This window comes from Lynx rufus, unplaced genomic scaffold (genome assembly GCF_022079265.1).
Source record: "Lynx rufus isolate CCGP_SWC_20201006 ecotype Redwood Valley unplaced genomic scaffold, mLynRuf1.p SCAF_11, whole genome shotgun sequence".
NCBI lineage: Eukaryota > Metazoa > Chordata > Mammalia > Carnivora > Felidae > Lynx > Lynx rufus.
This window is the reverse complement of record NW_025814825.1, coordinates 40,608,152-40,633,369: the sequence shown is the minus strand read 5'-3', so window position 1 is coordinate 40,633,369 and position 25,218 is coordinate 40,608,152. Positions and strand designations below refer to the sequence as shown.

Genomic DNA, 25,218 nt, shown 5'->3' with positions numbered 1-25,218 from the left:
CGTCCCAAATGGGCAGGTCGTCCAAGCAACGGCAGAGACTTTCATTCTGAGACCAACGATCCCTTCAGCCGCAAACCCTCTGAGTAGCAAGCCACCAGCTCCCCGTTTGATAAGCCCGACTCCTTCTAAGAGCTCCTTGGAATACCAGCACCAGGTAGACAGCTTCCCAGGGCGCGAATGCTACGCTCAGCTGGACCCACACACTCTTCCCAAAGTTCCCAGACTCTCCCCACGACAGAGCCACACAGAGGCCCTCAACACACCGTCACCAACTTCTCTTGGTATGATGCACACGGCAGGCGCCACCTCGCCCTCGACAATCAGGATGGAAAGTCACAAGATAAGGGGCAGGATGAAGGTCTCCTCCCTGACCATCCCTGGGGCCTGTCGAGCCAGACACTGCCCACGAGGCTCCAGGTTTCCTGAAGCTTCCTCCACCAGCCCAGCAAAGACTCTGGCGCCAAGAGGGAGCATCAGGGCAGGGAATGCTTGTTCCCATTTGCTCAAGCTCTGGGGCCACCACTGCTCTCCCTTCCTGCCCTCCTTTCTCCTCCCGCAGTCCTCTGAGCCCTTCCTCTCTGACTTTGTGACCTTACTGTGCCTACAAGGTGGGGACAGTCCCCCTTCCAGCCTGCTGCCCTGTCCTACAGCCTCTCCGCCACTCCTGCCAGGAGCTGCTCCCGGAGTCCTCTGGCTTCCTCTGTTCCTGAATGGCTGCAGAGGGAGCTCACTGCAGAGAAGTTCGGGCAGGGCTGAAGGCAGGCAGAAGAGGAAGCCCTGAGCAAAGCGGCCAGAGGCTCCTAGGTGGAAGGGGCTCCACTCTGGAACACCTAGGAAGTGAGGACCTCCCTCCCTTCCTCTTGGCTTCCCTCCCACTCTCCCTTCTGCGGGGACCAGGCTGCAGCTGCTACACCTGCACAGCTTCGCAGCGGCCGCCAGCCCGCCTGGTGCTGTGTGCTGCCTGGTGCGGGCGGCCGTGAGCCCCGGCTCCCGCCACTTGACCTCCCGTGCCACCTCCTTCACTCTGACACCTCTCCCTCTCCTGGCTGGCCTCCCTTCTCTCCTTTCCCACCTTCTAAGCTTCCTGAGCACCACCCCCCCGCCCTTAGCCTGGTCTACCAGCTGTCCAGAGCTGAGGGTCCCTCCAACTGCCTCCAAGCTCTACTAGAGGCCCTTGGCTGAGATGCACGGGATCCAGCCCAATTTTCAAGCTTCTGGAGCTCCTTGCTTTGTACTCCCGCCATTCACCCCATTCTCCTCAGGCCAAGCCAGCTCAGAGGCCTCTCCCTTTTGCCCCTCAGCCTCCCCACCTCCTTCCTCACTCTTCAGCCTTCCTTCTGACTTCTGTCCTCCTCTCCCACTCCCGCCTCACCCTCTCCTGCCCTCATTGTAGAGAGTGGATGTCCCCTCCACCTCCCTCCCTCAGGGGCTCCTGGACCAAGGGGCTCAGGAAGTACCACCTGCACCCCTGCACCTGCCCTGCTACCCCTCTGGTCTGAAGCAGAGAAGAGAAGCTATGTCTTGTTACACAGCCCTGGGGCTGCAGACCAGGGCCCATGGACTGAATCAGGCCAGAAATGGTGTTTTCTTTGCCCAGCACAGAGTTTTTAAACCCCAAATCTTTTCCTGCATATTCCAGGCCCTTTTTCGTCCAGCTCTCACCAGCTCCATTCCATCTCCTGCAGCCCTACCCTCCTCCATCCACATCCCTACAGTAAACCTGACCTCTCTTGAAGGTCAGCAAGTCTCATTTTCTCTCACTGTTATGTAAAAAACACAAAATACTTCCTTATCATATATATTATCCCTCAGAAACCAAAAGACAGAGTCCAGTGTGTGTGTGTGTGTGTGTGTGTGTGTGTGTGTGGTTGTTGAGGATGGGCTACAAGAGGAACGTGGCTCTACAGCCTCTCCCCTCTCCGTACCTCCCCTCGACATACCTTCTTCTCCCACCCAGGAGTTCCCACAGGGACCTGCACAAGGCCTTGCCCCTTCTCCTCCAGTGCTCGGTCACTCTCCTCTTATTTCCCACTCCCAACAGCTCCCCGAGGCTCAGCCCTCTCTGGAACCCCCAGGCATCTGCCTGTGCCTTCATGCCCTTCCTGGTCTCCAAGCCCACTCCAGTTCCCATTTACGTGGTTCTCACACATAGCCTCTCCCTTCTTTCCTGGCATCTGGGTTACTGGGGAAGGACTTGGAAGCTGGGCCCAGGGCCTGGTCCTTGGGAGAGCTCTGCCAATGACCATGCCCCAGTGCTGCTGCCATGCCTCCTGCTGGAGGGACCCGCACTCCTTGGTGGGTCTCTGTGACACAAGTCTATAGGAAGGAGACCCACTGGGAAGAGCATCTTTTCGGCTGCTTGTGCAGTTGGCCCCTAACTAGTCCTGCCAACTGGGCTGGGAGTCAGGTATGTAAGAGAAGATGGACCGCTGACCATTCAGCTCTCCACTACAAAGGTGACATCACTGTAGCCAGGGCCCTCTTTTGGGGGGCTAACTGGACCATGGAGTGTTACAGTGCAAATAAAGATTGAAGGAAAATTTGACCTGGGTTTGCCCAAATTACAAAACAAAGAATCTTCAGCTGAGTCCTATTATCAGCCAATGGCCCCGTGACTGCATCACTGGTTAAACTGTTGGGCCAGAGACAAGGTGTCCAGCCTCTGTCAGTGATTGTAGGTCACGTCCTGTGGGCCTTCCTCCCTTTGTTCTTGGCCTCCTCGCCCTTTTACCAAAGAGCAGACACGGGATGGCACACACATACATATACAAATCCACATGCACTGAAGATGTCAACCTCTATGCCTAGAAACCATCGTGAATATGTGCAAGCTGCACCTTGATAGCACCAAAACAACAGGCTCAACAGGAGGAAACCATTCAACCCCGTGGCTTCCTGGTAGATAGATAAACCCAATGTGATTTAATTTCCCATCTGTTTCACTTGTTACTTGGGCATTGTCGTGAGATACTGTTTCCCACGCCTCAGATCTGTCACAGGCCCTTCTCTCTTTTCTAGACTCACCCACATGGCTGGTGAGCTGCACTGACCAAAGCTGTACCTGTAACTGCTTCCTTTGCAAGGGTCTGAACTCTGGACAACTGGCTTGAGGAGTGGGGGGAAACAGCAGGGAATTCAGAGAAGTGGTGGCCCAGGTTAGAACACTGTAGTGCACTCTTTTAAAGGACCAGAAGTGAAAAGGAAATACATATACGTCGTTTCCTCTTGCTGTGAGGACCTCCAGCTCCAGGTAGCAACAAAGGGGGACTAAGGACAAACCTGAAACTAAGAGGGGAAGTTGCAAAGTAGCTACAGCCAGAGATCTCCAAAGCTAGGAGCATATGGTGGAGCCCTTGGCACACAGTATTCCTTTATCAGTCCTGCTCACAAGATGGGGAAGCAGGACCCCATCCCATTTCGGCTCATACCAAGCCCCTCTTCGTGGTGCAGGCTCTTGGTGGCAGGGGTCGGGGGTGGCGATTCCTCTTCTGCACCAGTTACTACCATTGCCAGTCCTTCTCTGGAATCTGTAATGTTCTAGTCTATAAGCACATACCATCACACATACAACCACACTATCTCCCGTGCGCCAGAATAAGCCCAACTGTTCCCTCCCAAACCGACTTCCAACAGTGCCTCTCCGTCCCTGGATCTACTCTACACAATAATTCACCCATTCTGCCAATATGCACACAAAGCCGCTGCTCTCCCCTGCCACAGCCCACTCCCTCCCCAACCTTCCCTTCTCCAGGCACCCTGTTTCCCTTCTCCAGGGTCTGCTCCTGCCTGGCCCCCATCTCCACTGGCTAATTCCCCCTGTGGCCCCTGTATTGAACTGTTGTGTTGTCCATTTCCCTGTGACAAGGGCTCTGGTTACAGAGTTATTGATTGGTTTTCATGCAGACAGATGGGCCCTTCCCGAGCTCCCATCGAAATCCCTGGCTCTATGGGCTGATTGTTGCCTCTCAGGGTGTAGGATTGCACTGGAGACCACCCTCTATGCAACCTCCTTTGCCCAGGCTGTGGACGGTAATAAATGGAGGCAGCCTGAGCGATAATAAAAGCAATTGAGTAGGTTACCTGTGCAGACACAAGATTTATGCCTCTTCATATTTGATGTGATTGTTTTATTGAGTTCTCAAAATAGTTGGGACACTATTTAGCTAGTTAGTTAGGAGTTTCCCTCTCTTTTCTTCCTTGCATCACCTTCCAAAACCTACCTGGAGTTCTCACTAGGAACAAGCCCTCCTGTCTTCCTCTTCTCCAGAGCTGCCAGCTAAGGTAAGAGCTCAGGGCCACCAGCCACTGCTCTCACCTGAAGCCATCTGGTGGCCTGAGGACCCACTCTGAGCCAGCCAACGAGAGAAACAGTCAGACCAATACAACCACTGGCCGAGAAGTCTAACATAACTAAGGGAACAAAAATGACCCTTCGGAGGGACAACTCCAGGTCGTTTTAAGAAATAAGATCAGCAGTCCCGCCTATTACACGTTTGTCTAATGACGGGGGGGACCTCAGCAGCGGGAGAACCCTCCCCGGGGAACGACAGGTGAGCAAGGCTTCTCAGACAGAAACTGTCATATCTGTTCGCTATTTGGGGCTCTTTGTGGCTGGTAGGTCCCAGGCCACAGAAGGCAAGTTCTCTGTCCTTATTTCTCCCATTCTTCTGAGGAGAGAAGTCTTCCTCTTAGCTCACCAACTTGCCTTAGCTCTTTGGCGTGAGACCACCAACCCTGACCACAAAACAGCTCCACGACTATGGAGATGGGGCAGGTGAAGCTGCCCTTCTGGCCAAGTCAGGTCTAAGAGTCAAAAGTGCAATGTTGTAGAACCCAAGTTTCAGAGAGACAGACACAGGCTCCGGCCCTGAACATGTCTACGTGTCTTCAGCATTCCCTCAGCTAGGGTGAGTGGCTCCTGGCCTGTTTGGATAGTCTTTTGGATGAACAGCTGGCCCACGACTGTCACCCCACTGCCAGACCTCTGATGAGGCCTGTGAACGACACAGGATGGAATTCTTGAACAGCACTGGGACTGCAGCCTTGAAGCCACTGTTGCCACTGCTGGGAAAATGAACGTGCTCACTTAGAGCCAAACAGGCTGAGAGAGAGTGTGGGTAGCAGGTGATCAGCGAGAAACTGACTCTGGAAGAGTCCAGTCCAAAGATCTAGGAGCAGGGAAGGCCCTGATCCCAAGAGTGTAGGGCAGGCTGAAAAAGTTAAGAGGGCAACGGCCTTTTTATCGACTTGTTCCAAGGGGGCACCCTCAGGGGATCCTCCGTAAGCCTAGACTCTACCTGGAGTTTGCGCCTATTCTTTCAAAGGAGCAGTACTCTCTGCCCAGAGCAACAGCCAAACCAGGAGACACTGGCACATAATCAGGAGAATCCTTCCTGCCTCGTCAATTGCTCAGCGATATAACTGGGTGACTTCCTCCTTCGGTAGCATCACTTCCCCCATCTATTGGCCATTTCCCATACCAGGCTTCAACCTCAAGTCACCTGTTCGTAAACACCCACCCTCTACAGTGGCAGCGTGCAAGCTGAAGAACTGGCAACTCCGTGGTCAGCAATCAGTAACCCAACATCAAGAATGAGTCACAAAAGTTCCACATGCTAAGCAATCCAGTCAACGCTCTGGGTGTTTGACAGTGGTCTCTGGGGGCAGGAGTGGCTTTGGGAGGCCTCCCTGACCTACTCCATTGACTCAGAGAGGTATTTCTCTGAGGATTTGCCAGTGGAGTGTACGGATTGAATGTCCAAGCCTTTATCGCGACAGGATCAGAGAAAGCCAGAACCAATTTTAGAGGCACGGAAAGCAATTGAGTTTGTAACCATAACAGCATATTTCAAGTGCGGCGACAGCATCTGTTTTGGGGAGGAGAAAATGAAAAAAATCTCACAATTTGGCTCAGGTGGGTGAGCATGTGTGGACTTCCTTTCTTGCCAACCACCGGCACATGCACACTCTGACAATGGTTACACGTACCTAAGACGAGTGGGCACCTCACCCACAGTAAGACTCTAAACTCAAGAGCCACCCTTTCCCCGGTGCACTTTCTGCACGGAGGAAAGTCTCCAGGCTCTTCCTATAGAGGATGAGAATTCACAAAGTTCCCGACATCACCAACGCTGGCAGAAACATCCCGCTTTATCCGGTTTCAGGGTGGACCAACGAATCTCAGAATAAACCTTTCCTTCTTTCAAGCAAAGTGCCTACAAGGATGAAGCTAAGGGCACGGGGGTCCAGACGCATCCCTCCAGCCCCAACTCAGCAGCACACTGGGAAGCCCTCAGAATCTTCCTCCGAAATTTGAACCACGGTAGGACTCTGTCCCACAGTGAAACCCAGAATACCCTGACTGCTCCTGGTTGACAAAGCAAGCCAGGAGGCCTAACCACAGGCCCAGGGCTGGTTGCCCATGCTGCCTGTGGCTTCCCCGTTCCTCTCCTCCCACTCTCTCTCCATCTCCAGCAACACCTGCCCACAGATGGCTATTTCTACACACCCGAGGAAGCCTCTGTGCCCCTTAGGTGGTGGGGCGCCACGCTGAGCAGACGGGGCCACGGTCAGAGCTGTCAAGCTGAGGCTGTTCTCTTCCCACTCTCAACCCGCTCTCTACTCCTCACTCCTTTACCTCCCCCCAATTCCGGTGGAGTACCCCAAGGCTCCTGAGCTTGATCCTGGGGTCACCCGTTCCCCGTCTTCTGTGGCTTTTCAAGATGAGGGCATCCCCAAACTCGTGCATGAGCCAGCTTCCCAAAACATCTCAGCCTGAAAGGGCATATGTTGGGGGAGAGGCGGGGGTGGGTGCTGGATGGGGTGGTAGACAAGGGAGGCTGTCACCATAACTGCCTTGATCGCTCTGACCCTCTGCCCATCAAGAAAAGCAAATTGCCTTAACTGTGCGTGTCTTGGGTTCCTCCAAAGGCTTGCAAATCCTATCACTGACAACAAGCATTTCTCTGGAACGTCCCCCAGAACGCCAGCGCCCAGTCCCAACAACACTGCTCTTCAGCAGGCTGCTCTCCTCGCAAGATCTCAGTTCCAACTCACTCCCAGGACCAGCAGACAGCCAAGAGGCTGTCTCCAGATGGCTCAGAAAACAATGCTTTGTCCCCTGCCCTTCCCTAACCGCCAATCCTGCCCCGGCCCCAAAGCTTCCCCAGCCTCCTCTGGCTTTTAAATGCAAAAGACACATTCCCCTCCCAAACCACCCACAGTCTTTCTCGGGCTTCTTCCGAAGGTGTCTGAATGTCAAACCGCTATGCTTTCAACACCTAGTGAGCCAGGCCCAGGGAGCTGGAGGGTTTTCGGAGGGTGTATAATTAGCTGATCAGTATTATGTTACCCTGTTCATAACTGAATAACCATTTTAATACAGATGGCACACACTGGGATAATTTCTGGGGTCGCCTCGCAGTACGTTACAGCACGAGTGTGGCAGAGGGAATCTTCTTTAGCCAAGGTACATTCTACCAGCTAATTTTACCTGCTGTTTTCAGGATGATTTGGGATAATTCCATATCATTTGCAAAATATTAAAAAAAAAAAACCTTAATACGTGATGCCAGTTTCAGGAAAAGGCACCATCTGAATTATTAGTTGTCCTGATAATGAGCCCGTGAAAAGTGCAAAGAATAACAAGGGTAGGAAATCCTCTTCTAATTTGGGAATCTGCCTTAAAATGGGGGGGGGGGCAGGGGTTGAAAGGCCGGCCAAGCAGTCTGGAACTTGTACAGGGTCTCTGTTGATGTCAGATTGCACAGCTCCGTGATGTCGGAGCCATCCTGGGCTCTTGCATCCAACTGCTGTTTGCATGTGCTGTACCCAGCACAGGCCCGTTTGCACACTGGCGGGGGTGTGCGTACATGGGGTGTGCACGTGCGTTCTGCCAGAGAGCGTGCTAGAGTAGCTTGGGGATTGGGAGACTACCTTGTGCAGCTATATGTGCGGCTGACTCCAGCCTATGTCGTCCCCATGTGCCTGAGCCTGTCATCTGGTGCAGACTGAGTCCTGGCCCTAAGCACCCTAAAGTTGAGCCTCGGGGTCCAGAGCTCTCCCTTCTCGCCTGGTGCCCCACTCCTTGTCCGGCTTCTCTACTCCCTGCCAACTGCTGGCTGGTGGTTAGCGTTTGCTCTGCAGGCCTGGATACTCGGTGCTCGTAGGCCGGAAATTTGTGCGGAGCTGGCTAGCATGGCCTGGGCTCCTGGGAGGCAAGCTTTGTGGGAGTTGGCAGGGAGGGTGGGGAAGCCAGAACAGGAGGCTGCCCCAGGAGAAAGGGAGCATGCCTTTAGAAAGGGAAGTCTGTTTGGAAGCGATGAATAGACACTGGTCATTTTAAAGGCTTCGGCTGTGGGCTGTGATTGTCTCTAGATACCGAGGCACGTAATCTTGGAGTCTTAATTACCACAAACACTTGGATTCATTTCCAGGACGCCGGCGGGAGAAGCCTGGCAGGGAATACCCAGCCCTGAGCTGGAGACAGCTCTGTCTGTCAGTCTAGCTCTCTGCCTCCCAGGTCCCCTCTCCCTGCCCAAAGGACGTTGGGGTTGAGATCCTGGAGCAAGGGCAGAGGCTGGAGAAAGAACAGAGACCGCAAGCTGGGAGACGCGCGCTGGTAGGCGAGAGCTGGGAGCTGGAGTCCCGCCCCGTAGCCCGTAGCCCCGGGCGGCTTGCTCACCTGTTGATGGACGAGACGCTGGGCACCGTGTCATTGTCGCAGATGCCCTCGGCCAGGAGCCGGTCTCGGATCTCCCAGGCGAACATAGTTGGGTTCTGTCGCTTGTATTCAGCAATCTTGTCCACCACTTTGGGGGTCGCCACTTTGGGCTTGGAGCCTCCGATCACTCCGGGCTTGATGCTGCCGGTTTCATAGTACCTGCGCCCGGAAGGCCGGCGGGGTCAGCGAGAAGCAGGCTACGTACGGCGGGGGCAGGGAGGCTGCAGGCTCCAGAGCGGCCGAGCCACTCTCCCACCCGAGGCAACAGCGTGGAGGGAAAAGACTCAGCATGGCTGAGCCAGCTTCCAGAGGGCGCGTGGCTAGGGCGAGGGATAGCCTGGAGGATGAAGGGGAGGACGAGAGGGACACTCCCTCCGGGAAGGCAGTCACGGGGGAGGGGGGCTGGGAGCACACCAGCGGGAATAGGCGCCCCTGGGAGTCTGAAAGCCCAGACTTTCATTTGGAAGGAACTGGAGGAACAGCACGATTCCAGGCCTCCAGGCCCACCCTGGCGGAGGCACCACCTCCAGCCCTTTCCTACTGAGCACAGAGCCCCCTGAGAACCAGGACCCTCCTTTCCCCTACCCAGTGCTGATTTTTTTCTTCTCTTGGGGACCCATTTCCGTTCCCCACCCTGTTCCTCCAACCCCCCTCCCCAGTCTGCGTTAACTCTCCTAGAAGAGGAGTCCTTCCCTTACTGAAGGCTGGAAATTGGCAGCCTCGAGAACCCCGAAGCTGGGCGGAATTTGAGTGACCCTGCTCCGCCCTGGCTCCTGGGGCTGCGGCCACCACCTGAGCGCCCTCACCGAAAGGAGCAGCTCTCTAGATACCTCTGAGTATCTGGATAGCCCCTCTCCCACTGGCGTCCTTGACTTTTAGCCAAGTCCTTGGTCTGGAGACCCAGGGCGGAGGGATAAGGAGGCAAGGTGTCTCCCAGGGGCAACTCTGAGGCCCTCACCTGCCCAGGATTTTGCTGACACAGCCGTGGCTGACCCGCAGCTGCCGGGATATGTCGCAGGGCCGCACACCCTGGTGGGCCAGCTCCACGATGCGCTGCCTCACCACGTCGGGCAGGGGCCGGCCGTTCACAAACACCCCCCCGAGCTGGTTCACACCCCCGTGCCCTGCTGGGGAGAGACAAGAAAAAAACACAACACCCCACAGACAGCAGGGACCGGCCATTAGTCAGGGTCCGCGGCCCAGGACGTGCAAAGGGAGCAGGTGGGGCGCAGGGGCATGATCCCGGACTCCCGGAAGAACAGTGGTCCGGTCAACACCACGCGGCGGATTGGGGATTGAAACCCACGGGGCGTTAGAGATGCGGGAGCGCGACGCTGGGCAGAGGGCTGGGAAGAACGCGTCTCGAAGGCCAGTACCTCGCAAGGGAGAAAGTGAGGGAAGGAATGGAGAAGCAGGGTGAGAGGAAAGAGGGAAGAGGGGGAATTAATGCAGGCAGGAAAGAATGTAGGAGAGGAAAGGAAGGGCCGAGCAGAGAACAGAAGCAGCGCGAAGCGGGATCCCGCCTGAGCCGCAAGCAAGGGGGAGTCGTTGGTGCGTGCTAGGGCTTGGAGGCAGATGATTGGGAGGGGGGGGGGTGTCTGGGACCGGTGGACTCAGTACAAAAGGGTTCTAAGCACAGAAAGGGGCTAGGTCCCTGCCCCTCTCCTTTGGCTCCCTACCTCTTGTATCTATTTTTAATCAGAGTTGGAGTTTTCCTACCTCTTTCCCTGTGTTTTTGTTTTTATTTTATTTTGGTTTTTGACCGGGATTTTCCCTTTCCTTTATGTTTTCTATATTTATATATTTGGGGGCCATATTTCCCACTGGTCTCCCTAGTGTCTAAAGTTCAAAGAAGGCCAGGTGGAGGAGGGAAGGCTGAAGAGGCAGGGGCCCGGAGCCTGCTGCGCTCAGAGACTGGGAGGCAGCGGAGAGCGGCCGGGCGCTCTGCTCGGTAACAGCCAGAGAACGCAGGCTGCAGGGGCTTGTCTGCCTGCCGCCTTGCGCCAGGCTTGGGACCCATTGCCTTGCCTAGGTAACATGGCTCAGGTGGCCCAGACAGGCTGAGGGCTCACCGGGGCACCCCGTGCTGCAGCCGGAGCCAGCTCCTGTCCCTCTGACCTCTTAGACCTCGGCAGCCTCCCAGGACACCGCGAAGCAAGGGCGTTTGCTCTCCCGCCCAGGACAAGGGCGCTGGGTCTCCAACCCGACTCCAGCGCGGGCCCTCAACCTCAGAGCCCAAGTGGTCACCGGATGCCAGACCTGAGGACGCTGCGCGGCGCCCCGTTCTCCCTGGCCTACAGCAGTCTAGAAATCCTGCACCCAGAGCCATCAACCCGCAGCCGCAGTTCCTGAGCAATCCAAGCGCAGAGTTCTAGCGGCCAGCCTGACCTGACCGGCAACCTACAGCCCCTGCCCTGCTAGCCTCAGGCGACTTTCGGAGAAAGCGGGGACATCTGTGTTCCGCTCATTTCTTTCGCGTCCCCTTCTGGGGGTGCTGAGAGCAAGGGCCGGCGAAACCCCTGGGGAGAGGCTTCTGATCTGGAGGCTGGGGGAGGCCACAACCTCTTATTTTTGCCCCTCATCCCTGCTACTCTCCCTACCTCTAGCCCCACTCCTCACCCCTCCCCTCCCTCCAAACCTCGACCATCAATAATTTAGGCCCCGGGAGAACTCGCGTTACCGGTATGAAAAGGCGGCAGCTGCGGGCAGATTAAAGATGAATAATTCAGCCTCCCCGGGCTCCGGGCCCGGCCCCTCGTCCCCAATCTAAGGGAAGGGGATGGGAAGGGGGCACGGCAGGAGTCCAGGCCAGGGGGCCGGGAGCCGCCGATGAGTCGGGCCTGGAATGCGCCACTGCCGCCGGCGCGGACACGGGCTCCGGCTGCTTGCTGGCCCGCCCGCCCGCCCGCTTGCTCGCTCGCTCCGCGGTCTCTTCCTTCCTCCGACCGCCTTCAGCTCGCCTTGCTCCCCTTTGGGTTTCCAAGTGACACCCAGTGGGCGGCCGGGACTCGGCAGATTCCCCCGCGGAATCAGCCAGAGAGAAGGGCGAGAGCAGAGGCGGCGGAGCAGGGAGGCCGGCGGGCTGGGCGAAGACGGCGGGTCGACCTGGTTCCACTCACTCCGAAAAGGAGACAGGATTTCTGGCTCAGCTCACGGAGATCCGCCGCGGCCAGAGGGCCCTGACTTGGATTAGCTGTGCTTAGAAATTCTTTAGGAAAATATATTTTATCCCAGGAGTATTTTTTGAAGCTCCCCCCGTAACGTTAATTATATGCTTATAGAAAAACACAACTCTTCCTCCTCGGCTCTCTTGTCCAGAGCACCGATCCAAGCCAGGTCTAAAAAAGTTTCCCTGTGAAAAGTTACAAACCATCCTTAATTATTAATCTACAGAGGAGGAGAAGTTTTCTATTTAGAATTCATTTATCTGGGAGAGAAAAAAAAAAGCCTGCAAAAAACAATCTCCGAATTCTTCTCCAAGCTAAAGATATAGGACATGAATTAGATAAATTCAGATTTCATTAAAATAATTCCCTCTTTTTCTATTTTTTTTTTCATTTTTCTCCCCTTCTCTTTCTTCTGGAACATCCTTTCTGTTTTCTTTCTTTTATTTCCTTCCCCCTGTTTTTTTTTTTCTCTTTCCTTTCTCCCCAGCTTTGGCATTTGCTTGCCTTCCTTTTGTTTTTTCCCCCTCGTTTTCTCTCTCTTTGACTACCCACTGGCCAGGTCACTGGCTGGACCATTTTCACCAGGGAGTGGGAGGCCGGCAAGGAGCCTCCAGAACTGCAAGCGGAGCTTGGCTGTGCCCAGGGGCCGCCTGGCAGGCTCCTCTACTCCCATCTCTTGCTGACTTGGATTTCTCCTTGGAACCCCTCTTTGTTTTTAGAGCATCTCCCAGGGAGAGGCGGAGAAAGATGACCATCACATCCTGCCAATCTCAGACTCCCAACTCAAGGAGAAGAGAAGGGGAAGGAGAAGGGAAGGAGGTGGGAAAGAAAAGCAGAGGAAGGAAGTATTACAGACCAGCTCACAAGAAGCCCTGTCGGGGCTGGCACGGCCTGGAGGTGCTGGGAGCTGAGGGTCAGATGGGGGCACCCCACCCCCACACTCTTCTGCTTGATTGTCCTGACACTGAAGCTGCCCATGTTAGGAGTCTCCTCCTGGACAATCACACTCTAAGTTTGAGAAAGGTAGAGATGAATGGAGGGAGGGGGAGGTAGAGAGAGAGAGAGACAGAGAGAGAGAGAACACCACAACACAAACCCCTCAAAACTGCCTGCCAATTAGTCTCCCAGCCCAGGGCAAGAGGGTGACCAGGGAGTAGGATGGCTGGAGCCAGGACCAGGGGCTGTGGATCGATGACCTAAGAAGAAGCAGGTGGAAGGAAGGAAGACAGGTGATGGGCACCAGGGAAGGTAGGAAGGCTGGTAGAGGGAGAAGTACCAGGAACATAAGGCAGAAGAGAGAAACTGGAGGCTTTGAAAACACTGGAAAATGGGGGGAAGAGGAAGAACGAAGGGGGGAGGGCTAGAGAAGCCAGCGTGGTCCCCAAGGTGGGACCTGAGCGCAGGGGGCCAGGGCCACGCGGGGCGGGACAGGATAGGGTTAGGACGGGAAGCCCCGAGCCGGGACAGGAGCCGGGCGCGGGTACTCACGGTGCATCGCGGAGAAGGGGTCTGCTTTGCAGTGCATATCCATGGGGAGGCAGAGGAGCGGGAGCAGCGCGGCCGCCGCCGCCGTGTCGCCTCTCAAACTCAACTTCAGGACTTGAGGAGAAAAGGGAGGGACGTTGGGGAGGCGGGGGTGGGGGAGGTGAGCGGGCGCCCGGCAGCGGCGGGGCGGGCGGGGGGCGCCGCGCTGCGCTCCCCGCGGGGACGCTTCCCGGGCGGGTCGGAGCTGGCAACCGCAGCGACCGCAACTTCCCACCGTCGGGGCGCGGGGCCGGGCGGTCAGCAGAGCGGCCCCGGGGCGGCGGGCCGGGCCGGGGGGATCTGGGGGCGCATGGCGCGCGCGGCCGCTGAGGCCAGGGCTGAGGCTGGGCGGGGGAGGCGGCTCGCTCAGCTCCCCTGGAACCCGGTCATCCGAGAGGCGGCGGTCGGAGAGGGCGAGGAGCCGAGGGGGGGGGGGGGCGGCCCGAGGGCGCCGGGCGGGGAGCCGGGCCGCTCCAAGTGCGGGTGAGTTGGCGAAGTTGGCAGAGAAGTAGCAATCCTCGGGATGTCCGAGCGGGCGCCTCGGAGAGGGGAGAGCGCGAGCCGGGCCCCCGCCCCCAGAAAAGGCAGGCGCGCGCCGCCGCGGCCGAAGGGCCGGGAAGGAGGGAGGGAGCTGAGCAGCGCCGGCCGCACCGGGCTGGCCCCAGGTGGGCTGCGGCTGCGAGAAGGCTCGGCCGGAGACTGGAGCCTCGGCTCCCGGTGTGTGTCTCTCTAAAAGCTGCAAAGCCCCCTCCAGACCCCCTCCCCCTCCCCGCGCTGGGAGATGGATGACTTGTCAGACAAAGGCAATAGATTCCACCACTCTGTGATTCGCCAGCGCCGGAGCCCCGAGCTTCGGCGAGGAGGGCCCCGCGCCTGTCACTCCGGTGCCGGCGAGGGGAGGGGAGGGGAGGGGGAAACGGCAGGGAGGGAGGGAGGGAGCAGCAGGCGAAGGAAGGGAGAGGGAGGGGAGCGGGCCAGGGGGAGGGGAAAGGGGAGCCCGGGATTAAAACTACACTGAGCAACGAAACTCGCCGATAAGATAAACGTTAGATAAGGAGAAAGAGCGGCCGGTCTAATGAATATTCAGGCAACGACAGAGTGCCGCGGAGCGCGCCGCTCTCGGCAGCCGGGCTCACAGTCCCAACTCACCCAGCCCTGCCATCCACCGGCCAGTGCCCGCGTGGGCCACGCGGCCCCGAGCCCGGTCCGCATCCCTAGTCTTAACCCCCCTCCTCTCAGCTCTGAGTTCCCTTCCGTTCCTTCCTGATTCTTCCTTCCTCTCTCTGGTCCTTCCCTCTCGCCTTTCCCTCCTGAGGTACCTCCCCACCCACGCACCCCCCAATCTCATTCCGGGGCAAAGTGCCCGGCAGTTTGTCCTCTTGCATCCCACGCGCGGCTGCGCGGAGGGCTCCCTCGTCCCCCTGCCCATCGGGGTCTGGGCAGCCCAGAACGCTCGGTTTCCGATGGAGCTGGAGACCTCCGGCGAGGACCCACCTGCCTCAGTGGGACCCAGCGGACGGTGGGACAGCCCCGGGACTTGGCTTCTGGACCCTCGGGTGGCCTGGGAGAAGGGCTTGGGGAGGGAGACAGTGCAGAGCGACTGGTCGCTGGCGGCAGAGGACGCGGGAGACGAGGCTTGCTGTCCCCGGCTGGGGAGAAGAGGCTGCGAACGAGGCTGAGCGCCGCCCGCCGCCAGCTTGGCGGCTCCCGAGCTAGCGCCCGGCCCGGGCCCGCTCGTGCTAGAGCCTCTGGCCCGGCCTCCGCAGCCTTCGTCCGCACCCGCTCGGTCCGCTCGTACGCACCAGGCAGGAGAAGCCCTTTGTCTCCTAACTGGTTAAGTACAGAATATCCGGGAGATCTTTATGAAATATTTTCCCTCGTCTCATAAATCATCTTGGCACTTCAGCTGATGTTTTAACTCTCTCTCCCTCCTTCGCTCCCTCCCCCCGCTTCCCTGGGTCTGCGAAAGGGCGGCTCGGGGAAGCCCGCGCTCCGCTCCCGCTGCCCGGTCTTGAGGTGCCTCTGGCCCCTGACTGCAGACCCTGGCGCCGGCGAAAGAGCCGCAGACTCGCGCCGCTGTCCCGCTGGCTGGAGCCCAGGCGGCAGCTAGGCTGGGTGCCGCACCTGCCCCACTCGGCCAGGAGGAGACTCCTCCTGGGCCTCTTACACCCGGGTTTTCCAGGGCCCCTAATCCTCGGGCCGGGATCCAGCCAGGCTCAGTCCCACAGCATTCGGAACCTCCCACTCCTTAAGAGGCTGAGTCTTTGGAATTCTGACATTTGCCCCCCTTCCTGGATCCTCCTGAGCCTGATCCGCTTAATCCACCTGCGGAGTAACTCCTGGGAGGAAAAAAAGAATCCTCCCCACCATCCCTCTCCCTCCCAGCCCTCACTCCCTCTCCCCTTGGTCGGCGGGGCTGGTTCCCTTCCGCTGGAGGTTGAAGGCGCAGAGTCCAGCCCCGAAGGTCAGTCTCTTCCTCTCGAGACCTGCAGATGGCGCTCCCGGGTTTGCTTTGGCCTCACAACCCCACGTACACGCGCTAACTTCGTGTGGGGAGCGAAAAAAGGAAAACAGAGTTCGGGCAGCCTAAAGGAAAGGGCTCCCAGGCCTGGAAGAAAGGGGCTCTCAGGTGGTATTACCTGGTACAGCCTTGGGCTTCCTGCAGGAAGGTAATTAACCAAGAATTGGGGTGTAGGGAGAGGCACAGAGGAAGGATCCTTGCTGAGGGGAGTTGACAACTAAGGGAACCTTTTGCGCCAGGTCTCCTTACGTTAGTTCAGGAAGTTAAGTCCCGGGGAGTCTGAACTATTGCAGGAATAAAACTGTGGGCAGAACCCCGCCTCCCCCCCCCACACACACACTAGGCACAAAGACACACAGATTTTTCTAGAACCAGCTAGACATATCCCTATGTTACACACACTATGAAGAAGCGTGGATGCAGACAACAGGCATTTTCACGTATTGGGCAAGAGGGATTTTACGTTTTGTGAAGGGAGACTTACAAGGACTTAATGCACAAAGCATTCAGGAAGCTATAGTCACACATCTATCTTTCCCAAATGCCCCCTGAGGAGTAAAGACCCTTCCATGATAGTCCAATTCCCAGGTAGCCTCTGAGACTCCAGAATCACTCCCACCCCACCCCACCCCCAATTCCTGGGACCCTTTCCACAGCACTACACCAGCTCGACACTCACCCTCCCACCAAGCCAGCCCCTGGCAGCTTCTTCCTCAGCTCCAGCCCATTCCTGGGTCTAGAAAGTTAAAGAGCAATGATCTCTGATGGTTAGAAACCCTTTTAGCCAAGACTCTGCCTTCTTCTATTGCTCCGGGGCTGGACTACAGATTTCTCTCCAGGCACTCGCCTCTCCCTCTGATGCTCCCTTTCCTGTTCTTCCCTTTCTTCTATAGAGTCTAGTAGAGGAGAAAAAAGCAAGAAAGGGAAAAAGGGAAGAAGAAAGTAGAGGAAAGAGGAAAAGAAAGAGAAAAAAAGAAAACAACCCAACCCCAAACACAACCCGGGCTCCGACCTGTCAGGGTTGGTTGCTTTTCCCGTCTGCCTCTAAATGAACCTTTTCTCTCTGGTGTTTTCAAAGCGGCCTTTCCACCCCCCAACCTAGGGGCATTTACACTTCAAACAAGGCGCCCGCCTCCCTGCGGAAATTTAAAGGCAAATAAACTTTTGGGGAGTTGCTCTGATACCCATCTCGGGATTTGCTTCATTAGCCGCCTCTGTGCATCTGATCTGCCCAATAAATCTTCCTTGTGGATCTCCGTTCCTTCTTCTCCGCTCCCTTCCCGGCCTGGCTCTTGGGGTGCCCCAGCCCTTGCCTCCTTCCCGACTGCTGAGCTGCAGCTGGCCTGACTCTCCCACTGTCCGGGGCAGAGCAGGCCGCCGGGGGGGGGGGGGGGGGACAGGGTAGGTGTGGGATACTCGGATACGTGTGGGATACGTTGAGTTCCTCCCCCACCCCCACCCCGCACCCCAAGTGTACACACGCACAGGCATCCCAAGCCAAGCTAAGCACGACTAGCACTCCGAGCTACGAAATGCGTTTCTGGGTAGATTGTGCACGGAGTGAAGTGCTCATATACACCCTGTCTGCTGCTCCCACTTGCACCCCCTCTCTTCTCCACCCTTCGCCTCCTTTTCCGGTTTCCCGGTCCCTGGCTCTGCGCTTTCTGTCCGGGTGTGGGTAGGCAGAGGCGTGGCTGCCTCTCCTCTGCAGGCAGGGCCCTGACCCAGAGCCCAGGCCCCCGACCTCAGGCAGTTTGGAAAGGCGGCTGGGCCGTGGGGGCCTGGGGGCTTCGAAGGAGCTTCCCAGCCGCGCCCCTCCCCCTTGGCCTGGGCTCCTCTTCCTCCAACGACTCCTTTCACCTCCTGGGGAGCGGCAAAGGGAGCCAGGGCCGGGCCTCTGAGGGAGGGGATTAGAAATTCCGAAATTAAATGTATCTCCCTAGGAAATGCTCCCCACAGCGCGGACCAAATTAAACGCATTAAAGTTCAGGGGGGAAAAAGCTGTTTAGAACCAAGGGGGGAAACTAGTCCGAAGGGAAGAGCAGAAACGTAGGAGGGAAGAAAGGAAGGTAGCTTCGCAGCCGAGCTCCTTTCCTGAATTAGTCCCAGTTTGGGAAGTCCCACCACTACCACCACCAAAAAAGAAAAAAGCAAAGAGGAAAAAAGTTCACTGACAATCCAAGTGCGGGACGGCCGCGGCCCACTCGCCCTCTGGGTCCCGGCGCACCCTGGGGCGCCAGCTCTCCACGACCAGATCCCGGGCCGCCGGCGCACGCATCCGGCCCCCTCTCCAGCTCGGCCGGCCCGGCTCCGGCTCGGCCCTCTCCCTTCCTCCTCCCCATTCTCTCCCCGCCCCTCCCCCTTCCTAACCCTCTGGTCACGTTGGAGGATGGTTTTTTTTTTTTTTTTTTTTTTTTGGAAGAGCTTCTGGTACAATATGGAGCACCATGGGCTGCAATTTCACACTCCACAGCACATTCCCCCTAAAGCTACTTTCTTTTTTTTTTTTTTCATCTAAGACCCCCTAATTTCTGCTTCCTCGCTCCCTCCCTGGCTCCCTCCCTCCCTCCTGCTCTCACTCTTCTTTTCCCGCTTTTGTTCCCAATATTTGGGCTCCCCGCGTGAAGCCCGGGGGGGGCAGCCTCCCGGCCGGCCCCGCCCGCTCGGTCTGTTGGTCCTGTGGAGGCCGGGCGCACGTGCTGCGCCTTTATCCTCGCCGGCCCCTCCCCCTTTAACCCGGCTGCTCCTCGCCAGAGGTCCCAGCGACCTGCCCGGCCCTTTGAGGGAAAACGACAATGCAAGCCACTTGGCCACCAAAGCGGCCTCTTAGCGGCACGGGCCTGCCAGGTGGCTGCCGCCGGTGGCCCACCCGACCGGGGAGCTGAAAAAAATAGTCAAACAGGAGAAACTGGGCCAGTAGGTCTGCAGGGTAGGAGCAGAGGGCCCCGTGCAACAGAAAACAAGCTGGAGGGTGGGGGGCAAGAGGCCCCACAGAGGCCGGGGTACTCGCGGCTCAGACCTGCACAGAGCCTGTCCCCAGACACTCACAGACCTCTGCACAGCTAAAGGGGCTGCTGACCCCATAGCCCATGAGAAGGAGCAGCAGCCACCACATTCACAGTCCCTTTGCCTCTTGAGCCTCCTCAGTTTTCTCACCTGTAAAATAGGGACGATTACCTGTCTTGCCTACTACCTGGAGCTAGCCAATAGAAAAGCACTTTGAAAACCCAACATTTCTGTGGTAGATTAAGGAATAAGTGCCCAGCTTCCCGGAACACTTACCCCTCCACAAAGAGGGAAGGGGGGGGGGAGCTGGGCTGCTTAGGCAGGGCAAGGGGTGGTGCTTTCCAACCAACTTCTATCCTATAAAGGTAACAAGAGGATTCCTTGCTGCCTCGCTTCCTGTGTTCCTTCCATTCAGGATTTTTCCCCTTCCATTGACTATACCACACCCTGTCCATGTTTATCACTCTGCTCTCTTTCCTGCTACTCCATTCCTACTTCTTCCTGCACCCTCGCCACCCCCCTGCGTCAGCGCAGATGCTAGAGGGTCCATTAAATTCTTACCCCCTCCCCCAACAGCCAGGTTAATTGTGGCCTCAGGCGCAGTCCCCTTCGGGCCAGTCTGCCAAAATGGTTGGGAGGAGGCTGGCCCGTTCTCAGAGACCTGGGAAAGGAAATCCCGTCCAGTCCGGTTCCAAACAAAGAAAGTTGGTCCTCTCTGGACCTTCAGTCAACCTGCCAAAGCCAGAGCGGAGATGAGACGGTGGGGGAGAGGCCTGATGAAGGGGAGGCGTGGAAGGCGGGGAGAGAGGAGGGGAAGGAAAAGGACATGAAAGGGGTGCTGAGGGCACAGAGAAGACACCTGTCTCTGGAAGGCCCGAAGAGGCTGGTTTGGGCGAAGCCGAGGTCCCCATCCGGCCAACTATCTCTTCCCTTCCTCCCCAAGCCCGGGTGAGAGAGTGCGAGTGAAGGCTGTGTCGGTAGCGAAGTAATGATTAACCCTCTTCTGAGCCAGGCCCTGAGCCTGCAGCTTGACCTGGCTGGGGTGGAGGGAGACAGTGCCTGCGGGCCCGCGAACCGCTCCGGAGCTACCCGCCACCGCCACCGCCACCGCGACGTAGAGGGCTGCGGAGAGAGGGGGCAGGCGGTAGCCGGGGGCAGCCGAAAGGGAGCGCAGTGCAGGGCAGGGTGGGGGAGCGCAACTGCAGATGCTGGGCAGGCCAGGGGGAGCGAAAGAGCCACAGCCAATGCACGAGGAAAGGAAGGGGCCAAACGCAGGCGAGGGCGCACGGCTCCGCAGCGTTGAGGAATAGTTGGAGAGGGGCGGGAGCACCCCGGCGGGCTGAGTTTTCCCGGAGTTGCGAGCAAGCACCAAATCTACTCTGCCGGATCCATCCGCGGCGCGCCCGCCCTCCCTTCCTCCTCTCCCAGCAAGCGGTGTGGATGTGAGGAGCAGGCGGAGAACGCGCCAGAGCCGGGAGCGGGTAAGGCAGGGGGAGACCCGCCAACGAAACAGGGAAGCGAAGGGCAGGGCCGCCAAGGCGGGGGACAAGCTGCTTGGCGCCGCGGAGTGGCTGGAGACAAAGGATCGGAGCGGCGGGGAGAGGGGAAAACCGGGGAGAGAGGGGCTGGCTGAGACAGGGAGAGAACCCAGACACAGGGCTATCTCTGGGGACGGGCTGAGGTTTGTCTACTCCTGCCGCCTCCGCCCACCCCAGCCCAGAGCCGGGACGTCCGGGGGCTCACTCCCGCTTGGGTGCCTGGCCCGCGGGCCTGTGGCCTGGGTTCGGGGCGAGGGGTGTTGCTGTGGCTGGGGGGGGGGCGTGGAAGAGTGTGTGTGTGTGTGTGTGTGTATGTGTGTGCGCGCGCGTGCGCGCGTGTGTGTGCGCGCGCGCGCGCGCGCACAGAGGTTTAGGCAGGCAGGGGTGGGGTGGGGTGGGGTGGGGTGGGGGTGGGGAGGGAGGGTCTCCGCTGCTGCAGGGTTAGACCCCCCCACCCCAGGCGGCTGCAAGCCTGCGCCCTCCACCCTCCGAGGTCCAGAGCCGTCCACTCCCCGAACTTGAAACAAAAGGGCTGCACAGAATCCCTCAGGAGCCAGGACAAGGGCTCTTTCTGGAAAAAGTGCTTTGGTTTGAGACACTAAGGGTCACGGCATCCAGGATTATTTAACTTTCTGTAACTGTTCCTAGGGAAGAAAAAAAAAAAGATGCAAAGTAAATCTTGGACAGAAAAAAGCCCGGGTCCCAGTAGTTCGCTCCGCCATGTCTGGACCGGCCGTGAGGTCTAGACCCGCGGCTAACGAACATATTGAAGAAACTGACTAATGGAGGGAGGGAGCCTCTTTCCATTTCTAAATCAATTAAGGAGAATTTCTGATGGGTCTCCTTGGGGGCTGAGCATCTCTTGGCGAGGGGATCGTATGAGCGTGTGTGTTGTGAGGGTGCGTGGAAGGTGTGTGTGTGTGAGGGGGTGGAGAAGGGTGTCTGGGCAAACAGCTGTGTCCCAGGCGGGGCCGAGATAGGAGCTCAGGACCCATATCCAACACCTCCCCCTCCTCTCTCTGCCCTCAGCCGAGGCTGCTCGGAGGCCAAGGCCTTCTCAGCCTCTTCCTGCGGGGCCGCCAATCAATCCTGCAGGTCAACACAGCAATTAATAACGGGGTGAGGAGGCCTGGCAAAAGAGGGCGGGGAGGCATCGGGCTGTGTCTCCCCCAGGCTCTGAGGCCCCTGCGGCAGGGCCAGGGAGCGGGAGGGGTCCCGGAGGGCAGAAAGAAACCTGGGAACTCAGTGTGGGCCAGGGAGCGGGCTCAGAGCCCCAGGAGGGAGAGGCAGAGGACCAGTTAGGACAGGCCAGCGGACATCAAATAAACGTCTTATTTTTATGATTCTAGGGGTATAGGCGACGATGGCCAAAGACCACAATTAACCTTGTTACTGATTATCTCTCCTTCCCCCATACCTCGCCTTTTCCTGGTGGTTTTCGCTGTTGGGGATCTGGCTCAGCGAGACTAAATAAAACCCGCATCCTTCGCACACCCGGCTGCGGCGGTTGCGCCAGGGCGGCAACCAGGCACGCTCGCTCGTGCGCGCCTGTGTCATTGTCATTTTGAACTAGCCGGATGAGGCCAAAGAGGGCGCCAGGGCCGTCTGGGGGACGCGGAGCCCCCGGGGAGCCGTGTCGGCCAGGCGTGCCTAAGGAAGAAATTAAGGCAGAGGAACGGGAGGGGGCGGTGAAAAGAGAAAGAAAGAGAGAGAGAAAGCGGCTCCGTGGGCGGAAGACTCCGAGGCTCCGTGGGGCCACCTCAAGGGGAAAGGGGGTTTCCTTCTCTCAAATACAGCCCTACCTCCTGCCCAGCTCCGCAGCTCCTCCCCACCCTTCCCCAAGCCTTGGCCGGCGGCAGTGCGACCCCCCGCACCGGCCAAAGCGGGGCAAAGGAGGGAAGGGAAAGGGAGTGCGGTGCACAGCTGGTCTGCCCGGCCCCTCTGCCACCCGTGCCAGGAGAGCGGCTACCAGGCCTGGCGCAGGTAGGCGCAGGCGCCCCGGGGTAAGCGCCCTGGTCCGTCCTGGAGTGTCCCACGCGCCCAGAAACTTGGGGTGATGGCCTGGCCAGGCGCTCAAGGATGCCCCCCCACACACCACCGCTCTGCCTTTTCTTTTCCGAGGCGCCGTGGAGAGGGCCTGTCTGCACCCGCGGGAAGACTTGCTGGGGCCAGGAACCAGATCCACGCACCTCCAGCCTGCAAGGCAGGGAGAGCCTCCTTTGGAGCAGGAAAATGGAAAAGTGGGAGTGTCGGTAGCCTGAGCAAAGACCGGGAAAGAAGGAGGGGTCGGGGCAGGAGGTGGTAGGAGGCAAAATAGAGGCCGTGGGTGAGGGAGAAGCCCCGTACTGGGGAGCAAGAAAGGGGGAGAGAGGTTTCCAGGAAGGCCCAGCCATTAGGTCTGTCCTTGGGCTGCATATTTATACGGTCGAGGGGGTGCACAGATGGGCTCTCAATTGAATTCCATCTTCAACACCATCAGAGATTGATTTTGTACTCGCTTTTAATTTTGCCATAATTAATTAGATCATTACAACTGTTTGCTATTGATCTCCCTACTTAAACCTCTGGTGCGGAGGGGTGGCCCAGGGCCCTCAAAGCCCAGGAGACCACAGTTGACCCTCCTGGGGACCCAGGTCCCCGAGTGGGTACCAGGCTCCTAAGGGGGAATGGAGGCAGTCCAGGGACTGGGCCAAGAAGCTTAGATGAGGACCAGTGCTGAGGGAGGAAACTGGATTATCAGCTGAAAAAGCTAGAACCTGAGCTGGTGGGGGCTGGTTCAAGGGGGAGAGATTTGGGAAAGATAAGGAGTGAGGGGAGGGAAGAGGGGCTGGAGTTCGTTGGTCCTTGACCTCTGTGGAATTATTTGGAAAACTCTTGGAAACTAATCCAACCTTCTCCCTCTCCACCAATCCAAGACTAAATCTGGGTCCCTGGCTTCCACACCCACACTATTCTAGGGCCCCTGGTGGGCAGACAGGACTGAGCTGGCAGACCTGGGGGGGGGTGTGGTGAAGGAAATAAAAAAAAAGGAACAGCTCTCCACTCCCTTAGCCCTTTGGGTCAGATTTTAATCCCCACCTGTGTGTGTGGGGGGGGGGGCTGCCATTCCTCCCCTTGCCCCAGGCCTCCCTTGAGTTGTTTATTTGTGGGGGGGGGGTGCAGAGTCTTCTTTCCAAATGTTAGGCACGTCTACACCAGAGCTTACACTTTGGTTTATATTCAAAGACACAGACACAGGACCCTCACACACGTGCACAGAGACATGTGCACACAGCATGTGCCCATCCACTAACACATATGTACACACACCCAGGCTCCATTCCCACTAGAAACTAAGACCTTCCTTGTGCACCCAACTTGGAGGAAGTTATGCAAAATATTTATACACTGGAAAGTGGAAAGATAAAGTCATAAGGGCACAACAGAATGGAAAAGCCCGGTTCTGTAAAGAGACCAAGAGAAGTTGTAAAACTCACGTTTTCTGGATGGAAAGTTTTTAGCAGATTTAGAGGACACCCGGAGGGAGGTACCCAGGAGGTCCCACGGGTGGGGAGAGGTCGCAGAGCCTCAGTCCCCAGCGATTACGGTGCCCCCCCCCCCGCAAGCACAGAAAATAAGAGTGGGGTTCGTCCTCGGCTGGGCTGGGCCGCCCCATCTTTCTCACGCCGCCGCCCCCACCCCCGCCCCTCGCCTGTGGCGCAGACGGGCCGCTCCTCCTCGCTCTTACCTGCCCTGCCCGTGCGCTGGTCCATGCTCTGCGCGCCGCCGCTGCCGTCCGGGCCCGGGTCTCGCTCCTCCGCGGCGCCGCGGCCCCGACAGCGCGTCTCGCCCGTGCCGCCGCCTCCCCGAGATCTGGGCGCAGCCACCCAAGACCGAGCGGCTCAGATAACCCAGGCTGCCCGCCGCCTGGGCGGTGAGTCCGCCGGCGCCCGCGTTCACACAGCCGGCCGCGCCGAGGCACAGCCCCGCGCGGAGGAGCCCCCGGCTCTCCGCCCCGCGCACACGCGCGCACACGCGCCCAGGCCCGGAGCCAGCCGTCCGCAAGCCGCCGCCCGCGCCGCCGCGGGCGCCCGGTAACCGAATCCCCACCAGCCTAGCCGCCGGCACACCCTCTCACCCCACCCCCTCTTCTTCACTGTCACACTCTCCCCGGCAGCCGCGCGGCCTCGCACGCGGGGGCGTCCTCACTCGTGCACTCCCCAACTTCGTGCGGCTCCCTCCCCTCAACTCTCAGCCTCGCCCCATTCTGCTTCCCCGACCACTGGGCTCCACAGCCTGCCGCCCACCCCCAACCCCTGTCTCAGCCTCGGTTTCCAAGATCCCTACGAAGGCATCCCAACTTTGTCGGAACACATAGTTGCTCCCTGAAGGTCCCTGTCATCCGTATATTATGGAACTGCTCACTAAATTCCTCACAAGCTCTCCTGTTCCTCCTCCTCCTCCTCCTCCTCCTCCTCCTCCTCCTCCTTCCTCTTCCTCTTCATTTTCCTCCTCTTCCTCCTCCCTCCTCCTCCTCCTCCTCCTCCTTCCTCTTCCTCTTCATTTTCCTCCTCTTCCTCCTCCCTCCTCCTCCTCCTCCTTCTCCTTCCTCTTCCTCTTCATTTTCCTTCTCCTCCTAATCCCCCTCCTCCTCCTCCCCCCCTCCTCCTCCTCCTCCTTGTCCTTTTCCTACCCCTCCTCTTCCTCCTCTTCTTCCTCCTCCTAGTTCTCCTCTTCTTCTCTCTCCTCTTCTTCCTCCCT

General features: G+C 58.2%; 1 protein-coding gene across 6 annotated transcripts in view; it reads right to left on the bottom strand.

Annotated features, from left to right (window-relative positions):
• PAX2 (paired box 2) overlaps nucleotides 1-13,480 on the bottom strand; it is a 77,284-nt gene extending 63,804 nt beyond the window's left edge. For 3 of the 6 annotated variants that reach the window (XM_047072679.1, XM_047072678.1, XM_047072680.1), the window contains exons 1-3: nucleotides 13,378-13,420; nucleotides 9,681-9,849; nucleotides 8,684-8,881 (exon numbers count right to left, since the gene is read on the bottom strand). In XM_047072679.1, coding sequence (XP_046928635.1) covers nucleotides 8,684-8,881; nucleotides 9,681-9,849; nucleotides 13,378-13,420 — 410 coding nt within the window. Of the gene's footprint in view, nucleotides 1-8,683; nucleotides 8,882-9,680; nucleotides 9,850-13,377 lie in introns of all 6 variants that reach the window. The other 3 variants (XM_047072683.1, XM_047072684.1, XM_047072682.1) reach the window with 3 other exon arrangements.
• Between the last annotated feature and the right edge of the window lie 11,738 nt (nucleotides 13,481-25,218).